General features: G+C 37.0%; 2 protein-coding genes across 2 annotated transcripts in view; one reads left to right on the forward strand and one right to left on the reverse strand.

Annotated features, from left to right (window-relative positions):
• The window catches only part of dia (diaphanous related formin 1), a 69,660-nt gene extending 64,206 nt beyond the window's left edge, over positions 1-5,454 (reverse strand). The window contains exons 1-2 of the mRNA XM_076132460.1: positions 5,329-5,454; positions 3,613-3,676 (exon numbers count right to left, since the gene is read on the reverse strand). Coding sequence (XP_075988575.1) covers positions 3,613-3,675 — 63 coding nt within the window. The 5' untranslated portion in view covers position 3,676; positions 5,329-5,454. The remainder of the gene's footprint in view (positions 1-3,612; positions 3,677-5,328) is intronic.
• A 739-nt stretch (positions 5,455-6,193) lies between these two features.
• Positions 6,194-8,803, forward strand: LOC142984935 (cysteine and glycine-rich protein 1-like). The gene is made up of 5 exons (XM_076132816.1): positions 6,194-6,396; positions 6,773-6,958; positions 7,408-7,563; positions 7,977-8,273; positions 8,665-8,803. The coding sequence occupies exons 1-5, from the start codon at positions 6,276-6,278 to the stop codon at positions 8,670-8,672; spliced, it is 768 nt and encodes a 255-aa protein (XP_075988931.1). The 5' UTR covers positions 6,194-6,275; the 3' UTR covers positions 8,673-8,803.

Raw genomic sequence — 8,803 nt, forward strand, 5'->3', positions numbered from 1 at the left:
AGCGACTGCCTATCTGCCACAATCCAGTTACATGGGTTATAACACGAAAACTCAAATATAAAACTCCGAGTATCTGCTTTTTCTTCTTCTTATCGTATGGTTAGTGGTCAACCTAGTGTTAAAGTTGTTCAAGCCGCCCATAGGCCTTTGACGTGGCTTAACGACTATTATCTTAATTGACAACAACCGGGACCGACTTTTTACGTGCCCTCCGAAGCACGGAGACACCCAGTTCAAATACCACTATGAGGTCACCTATCTATACCTAGTATGACCACGCCAAGGTTTACGACCGGTGAGCGCAACCGGCTATGCTAAAAATGATTAAACATCCAAGCCGAATAACATTTTACTAGGAACATACAACTAAAAGCAGCTGTTGTTGAGTCTACCATTGAATTAAACAGTTTTAACACAATTTCCAATCGGAAAACTGCCGGTAAGCATTACACAATAGTTGCTTAACTGTCGTAGCCAGTTTCACGGTAACGCCAACGCTCATAGATTGTATAACCAAATGATAAAGTTAATTAAATACCAATCTCAAGTACTTTAGGGATATCTATACTAATATTATAAATGCGAAAGTTTTGATTTGTGGTTGGATATTTGTTAATCTCACGCCAAAACTACTGAATAGATTATGAAGAAACTTGGTTTAATAGCAAACTTATGCTTCTTCTTCTTCGTGTCAACGGTTTGTTTTTTTTTTGTAGTTCTTAATTACCTCCAGTTTCTAATTAGTAATAAATAAACTTAACAAAATAAATAACTTAATAAACTTATGCTAAAAAGTTATTTTTAATGCCCATGCCTATCTCAGAAACTGGGATACGATGTGGTACTCAGAAACGGTTGAATCATATTTTAGTGTTGAAAAGACCATTTAAGGAAGGCGAGAACTTCACGCTATGACTAATAGGAGTGGAGCGGGAATAGAAAATGTTGTAAAAACGGGAAAACTAACTATGTATGCTTGCTTTGATGCAGTTTTTTAATAAACAGGGTGATTCAAGAGGAAGGGGTGTGTATGGGGTGAAGCCGCTATTTTGAAATACACTTCACATAGACGGAGTAGCGGGCAAGAGCGAGTTCATTATAAGAACAATCTGTATAAGTATCTAATATATAAAATTCTCGCGTCACAGTTTTCGTTGCCATACTCCTCCGAAACGGCTTGACCGATTCTTATGAAATTTTGTGAGCATATTGAGTAGGTCTGAGAATCGGCCAACATCTATTTTTCATACCCCTCAGTGACACTTTTTTTATTTATATATGGCAAAACAACGTTTGCCGGGTCAGCTAGTAAGTATATAATGCAATATTTAACACAAACACATAGGTAACGTGGATAATTAGTAAGGCATGACCGACCTTGTGACGCCGACGGTCACCGGCAACATTCTTCTACTAACATTTAACTATTATATTTAATTTTATACGCGTTTTCATATTTAGAGGCGTGCCCAGCGGTGGGCATTAAAAGGTTGCGTTTAAAGAACCATACAAAGTGTATGGTTCCTTGAACGCAACCTATCAATAACCATAAATGATATAAATATATTTAACCCAAGCAAGGGTCTCCTCACATACGAGAGAGGGGTTAGGTTTTGAGTCCACCACGCTGGGCAAGTGCGGGTTGTGGACAGATGGATAACAGCCGAAACAACTGAGTGTAGAGACTAGTAGAGAGTTGAACTTTAGTATGAATATTCCTCAGGAAGAGTAGAGTAGATTTTTTCAAGAGAGGATTTTTGGAAACGTCAAAAATTCCTAGCGGGTTAAGCTGCGGGCAGTAAGCTGTAAAAGGATAAATTTCTATCTATCCATCTGGTACGCGTTTACGACTTAGAAAAGACTAAAAAACTATTGCGACGTATTAATTCCCACTTCACCAAAATACATTAAACTCGCATAACCACTATCAAAAGGCAACCGTTTTCACTGAAGACCACCACTGTAATAACCACAAAATACACCTTTTTAAACACATAAAAATTATTATAAAAACACACAGCACGACCGATCTGCCTACTACATATACCTTTTTAAGCACATAAAAATAATAATTATCACATAACACGAACTAGAATCACCGTTACACTGAAGGACGTCTGAAAAACTACTGAAAACTGTACATAGAAGAAACTTACACGTAATCATGTATGTACAAGGTACAGATAACAGGTATTGTAAATATTTACACGATAATCGGTACAATGTCAGCGACGATTTTTGTAATACGGATTAGAATTAAAGGTATTTTATTCATCGTTAGATAGAAATAAGTCACATTTGGATTTCATAATGGAGTCAGGATCTGACCTTTCATTTTAAAAGGAGTCTTCCAGTCGGGTTTAAGTCACATTTTTAAATTGACTGCCTCCATGACGCAGTGCTATGGGTCTCCACGCCGCTACCATTGCCTCGGGAGGTCGTGGGTTCGATTCCACACGGGACATTATTTGTGCGATCCACAAATAATCGTTTCGGGTCTGGTTGTAATTTGTGTCCGTTGTTTGTATGTTTGTAAAATTCCCCGCGACACAAGAGCAATTCTTAGTGCGGAAGTTGTAAAAAAAAGAAAAGAAAGAAAGAAATAATTTTAAAGAAGAAGAAAAGGCGCAATATTTTTTTTTGTTAGAGAAAATTGTCACAAAAGCTGTAAGTTCTACCGCCAAAAAGCAGTGATATACTCGTAGAAATTGGCTGAGGCCACACAATACACATCAATAATATTAAGACCTCATATAACCAAAAAACAAATTTAAACACAACATTCTCGTTTACATCTCACAGTCGGGTAAAAACAGCGTTAATTTCTACAATATTCTGCGTACAGTACCTATTCTAAGTAAGGCAATGTCACGGTATAACGCGTTATACAAAACGTTAGTTTGTCACGAGCGGGGGCACTCCTTATGTGCTTCATTACACATAACTATTACACTGACATTGAATAAGAAAAATATATTATACTAGCTTTTACCCGCGACTTCGTCCGCCACCTGAATTTTCCCGTCATTTTCCCGGGGTAAAAAGTAGCCTATGTCCTTTCTCAGGAATCAAAGTATCACCATACCAAATTTCATGCAAATTGGTTCAGTAGTTTAGGCGTGATTGAGTAACAGACAGACAGACAGATAGACTGAGTTACTTTCGCATTTATAATATTAGTATAGTATGGATAATAGGTAAATTCGATGACAAAAATATTTTTAACTAAAAATAAAAATAAAAGTCCTAGTAAATAATTACATTGATTATTTTAGAATCGATGACAGCCAAGATAACATATGATATCTACAGATGGCGATGAAATCGCACGACAAACATAAATAAACGAATAGTCGAATTTATCTAAATGAAATCGATTCAAAGCTAACTTTGTTTACTGAATTTCAGTTTTCTGTCTCCAAAATTCACGAATCCACGACCTTTTCGCAGGTGTTATATTCGCTACCACTGTAACGTATCTATACACGAGCCATTACAAACGTACGAACTACGTCATAATCGAAAGTATCATAGGAATGCTGACGTAGTTTGTATATTTGTAACGGCCTGAGTATATGAAGTTTAAGTAATAAATTAATTCTAAGTACTTACAAAGCCACTCTTTGCTTTCTCATGGCGGGACATTTTTCTCTTTTTAACATCCAGGTGGACCATTCTGCAACAATATTAATGAAAACATAAGCTTAGTACATAGGTGGCCACCATGTTACTACCATTATGCATAGGGTTTGATTCCCACATGGTGCAAATATATTATATATGTTTGGACATAAATACATAACAGTACACCTGTTATGCCCAAAGATGTACAGATTAAATTGGTACACAACAACTCATGACCTTGATTACACCATAGGACAATTTTGACTATGGACAATCTTGTCATACCAGGCCAAAGTCAGGAGCAACAACTGGTATAATAATATATCAGTTGCCCACTTACATTAGATTACACAAAAGTTGCATTTTTATTACACATTTCTCGCATGTAAAGTCCCCAGCCTGGCAGCGACCACTCAAGGCCTGAACCTTTTCATTTGAAGTCAATAGCAGACTGTCAATAACCACTTAGTAGATAAGATAATTTATAATTATAAAGTATCACTTTAATTATTTTGCTTAAATAACATACATATTATAATGAGAATAATTTAAATGTAAGAATATTTTTTTCTAAAATGGCATATAGCAATGGCATTGAAAAGGCCTACAAGTAATTTGGCAACAAATAGATACTATTTTGTAAATAAAGTATCTGAAACGAAGAGTGTAAAACAGAGCATTTCATTCCACATTTCTTCAGGCATGCAAAGTCTCCAACCCTCTCTTGGCCAGTATAGTGGACACAAACTCTAACCCCTTTTATGTTCAGGAGGAGGCCCTTGCCCAGCAGTGGGACAGCCATAGGCAAAAAAATGTTTGGAAAAGTGTATCATAACTTATGCAGAAATATAAACATTTATATTATTTGTTTAATTACTTGTTTATTTAGTGTAAATTGGTATAAGTTGTTTTAAAATGTCAGGTTATCAAAGCATGAAGAAAATTATTATAATTACTGCGAAAAAAGATAAAATATTTTTTTTTTTGAGAAATACAGAATAAATCCTCATTTAAAAGGAATGTTGTCATTACATACACATAATGATATTTTAATAATTCCATTACCTACCATTGTTTTGTTTATAACAATAAAAACATTATAGGCTGATGACCTAAAAGTTACCTAAGTCCAATAAAAAAAGTTTTGTTTAAAAAAAAGAATAAATGCATACTAAAAAAAATGTTAGTCTATTATTTACTTATTAAAATTTTTTGGCGGACTACAAACACGGAAAGTAATTATTTTACCTTTTGTTAAAAAATAATTACTTTACTGTTGCACACAATGCAAAAAGTAAGTAAACACAAAAAGTTTGCATGCCTCGAGGTTTTTACGCATTGGTGTTATTGGCATTACAGTTAACGCCAAAGGCTAAGGCCCCAAACAGTAAACCAACGGGGTCATCGCGATACAGAAAAAAGTTTATAACACAAATGACAACCCAGTAGCAATGTTCTTTCGCTCATAATTTTTAAAATATCGTAAAAAACAACAGTATAAGTAACAAATACGATGACTGTGTGGGTGATTTATCGTTTAAACACCTCATCCGTATCCAAACGTTCGTTTTTCAATCATAAAAATGCAAAAACATGAACAGATACATTCACAACGGTCGACGTTCATCATAACCTATGCTAACTATCTTATAAAGACTTTTAGCCAAACAAACTGATAAAGATAAGATAATAGATCCACATTACCACTAAATAAACGTAGATTTAATTCCATACAAGTTCACAAACATCACTTTTTTGATAAAAACATGATAGATAACACAAACAACTTTACAACACACATACACTCAATGTTGCCACACACGACTTTTGAAATACCGTAAGTGTCAACAAAAAATCGGGAGATGTGCGAAGAGATAGAAAAATAGGTAGGCAGGTATAACCTTTACGAAAGTAGGTAGACTTTTGATGACAAGATGGTGAAATAAATGCCGTTTGGGCCTCTTAATATGTTTTTTTACTCTGAAAGACCAATTTAATTAAATTGAAATTCCGTGGTATTAAAATTTTTACCGTGATACCTATCTCTTTCGTTGTATCAGTCGCAGAAAATCGGTAGATTTGCCCTGAAATAACTTACATTTGGCAACCCTTATAAACATTGCAACACGTTAGTGACGTACCTAGGTACTTTACAATCAAGATTCGTCACTAAAGTAGTGATGTAACTTAATTGCCGTTCGTCGACTACTATGAACGCCATCTATGCTTAATTAGAAATACTAATTCGAATGCGGAAAACCGTTTCGATGTTGTATTTGTATTTTACAAAGAAATTAAAATATGGAGTGCTTATAAATACCCTTCGACGACACTGGATCTGTCTTTTACCTTGCTTGGTTAATCTACGAACATTAAAATTAAGTGGGTAATTTATTCTTATGTCCCCACTCCCCAACAAGAAGTATTTAAATCTTTCTTGAAAAATGCTGTCATAAAATCAAATTTCAAAAAAGCTAAATTCAAAATTGATTCTTCTGTTTTCTTTGAATTCGAAATTCATTATTTTTATTCATTATCCAACGTCCCTTTATCTGCCATGGAATAAAATTGCTGATTCACTAGACTCTACAGCAAAATTTTTCTTTTTTTTTTATTAAACAAAATTTTCAACGTAATTTCTTAATTCCGAAATGGAGAAGGCTCAGGAACCGCCGAAGAAATGTTTTTGTGCGAGATGCTTCCTTCCCGTCGACTCAGAAGACCGAGTGGATATTGAAGGTCAAAGCTTCCATAGGATCTGCAGCATGTGCTGTGAGTATTTCTAGCTGTAAAGACTGGGCTTTGTACTAGGGTAATCACCTGTTGAAATAAGCCTGGACTGTCACGATGCCTGCCAGAATCTCTGGCAATCTCTAGCGATTTGGTATAGGCAAGTTAGGCTAAACATGACCTAAACCTTTTACCTTGGTTTTTTAGCTATGATTTGCGCTGCTGATGACACTCTAACCGAAAAAAAATGCCCAAGTTAGACTTAGAGAAATCCAATTGTTTCGACTATTATACACTGTTCCTGTACCTTTGGAGCAGGATATACCTACTAATTACCGATAATATGAAATACCTGAAGAATATGTAGAGGTAAATTTGTGACTCAAATATGGGTTACTCAACTAATCTTAATTTCCAGGTGTATGTCGGACAATACCCCCTTCCCTGAAGATGTTCTACGGGCACGTGTTCTGCAACGACTGCTTCAAGACGCACGTGCTGGCCAGGTTCAAGGGGGAGAACCCTCGCATCCACTCCAACAGCTGGTGGATGCAGTGGGCACCTGGTGCGAAGCCCCAGGAAACTAGCGAGAATAAAGATAAAGGTACTTGTTGGATGGTTTTCCGTAGCCGCAACCCTTAGTAGCTGCTCTGCGTGGTAAAATTGGTACCATAATAGCCATACTAGCCAAACTACGTCGTTACTTTTGTGGAACATGAACTAAGATAAGATACTATATAAGATGTTTAATAAATAAAAATAATAACGCAATAGGATGCTGCAATCGTGACGAATGGTATCTAAACTCGCTTCTTTATCCTGTTTCATCATGTTTTTATGTTGTTTGCCGGTTCTTTGCACCTTCAATGTTGGTGACAACTCAGTTTAAGCGGTGTACTGACAATCAAAAACAAAATGTGGCTTTTTTGCATAGAATTAATTAGAGACAATTCTCTACACTTTATTTCGTCCAGCCTATAACTGTGCCAGTTCAGCTGGACAAATATTAAATATATTCCCTTTGGTAACATTGTTTTATCATCGTTTTTCCAGCCAATACGACTGAACCAAGCCGTGAGAAGGCTGACTGCAAAGACAAGGAGGAGCCAACGAAGCGTTGTATCTGCGCGCGTTGTCTCCAAGCTGTGGACGACAGCAGCAAGGTGGATGTTGGCGGACAGCACTTCCACCCACAATGCGCTAAATGCTGTGAGTTACTTCGTCTTCTAGTTCTTTGGCTGGTTAGAAGTAGCTGTTATATGGTAGTTATCCATGCGGAAGGGTTTTCATTTGCATTCAACATGTACCGCTAATAGCGGCCACACGCTCGCTCACGCAGATAGATAGTATCGACCTGTGCAGTGTTTAAACAGGAAATTGGACGTGCGCGCAGACAAACATGACAACTTTCCAGTAGACTCGAGTGTATGCTGGAATTATGCTACCTAACAACCTTTAATTTTAGGTGGTATGTTAAGGAGCCCTGCATGCATTAAAAACATATATTCTAAATAACATTTCAGTTTTCCAACTTCTCACTAGAACGCTTTACTTCTAAATTAAAAATAGTAAGAAAATTACTGGCCCGCTTCAATTTCATGTCAATACACTTTGCCTTTCAGACTTTTGCCACGCAATACCCAAAGACAACTTAAAGATCTACTACGGCCAAGTTTTCTGCGAGGAGTGCTTCAATAAGCACGTTCTAAACCGAAGCAAGGACAATCCTTCAGAGTTCTTCAAGAACTGCTTCGAACAGTGGCAGAATAACGCTCAATTTGCTGAAAATATGAGGGAATTTCTCGCGGGGAATAAGGACAATGCCCCGTTTATTTTCATGATGCAAGGTCAACAGCCCCCCTTTTGCAGGTGCGGGACTGGACCTCAGGAATGGTTCCAGAGCAATGAGCCTAAGAAATGTAAGTGCTGTTTTTATTGATGTAGCTTTCCAAATTTAGATTTTCAAGTGCCCCCCCTACATGTCAAGCTTCTGGGATACCTTTGACTTGACCAAATGACTTTGGCAACAAATAGTACCTACTTTTTAAGCGCTTTTTGAGACACGGAGACGCCCAACTTAACAACCACCATCATGCCCATCCAGCTACGATGGCTGTAATAAAATGCACTCCATTGATGGTTTCGGAAACTGGTAACACAAATAACTACGAGCGCTTTCAAATTTCGGTGTTCATTGGGGTAGTGGAAAGATGGACTGGCTGGCTGGACTCAAAAGTAGGATATTCTTTCGTTCATCGGATTCTTATGCATTTAGTTAATAAGTAAATAACTTTCCCTTTATCCTTGTAGGTGCGTAAGAGTTGAATATGAAAAATGTTCACAGCTGCGACACCGGCAGTTTCTATTGGGGACGAGTCCCTCGGGACCTGGGACCTTTCGTTTGAAAACCGGACCGAAGTGTCTGACATTCCGGAGTCGTGCATCGCCA

Source organism: Anticarsia gemmatalis, chromosome 28 (assembly GCF_050436995.1).
Source record: "Anticarsia gemmatalis isolate Benzon Research Colony breed Stoneville strain chromosome 28, ilAntGemm2 primary, whole genome shotgun sequence".
NCBI classification, from domain to species: Eukaryota; Metazoa; Arthropoda; class Insecta; order Lepidoptera; family Erebidae; genus Anticarsia; species Anticarsia gemmatalis.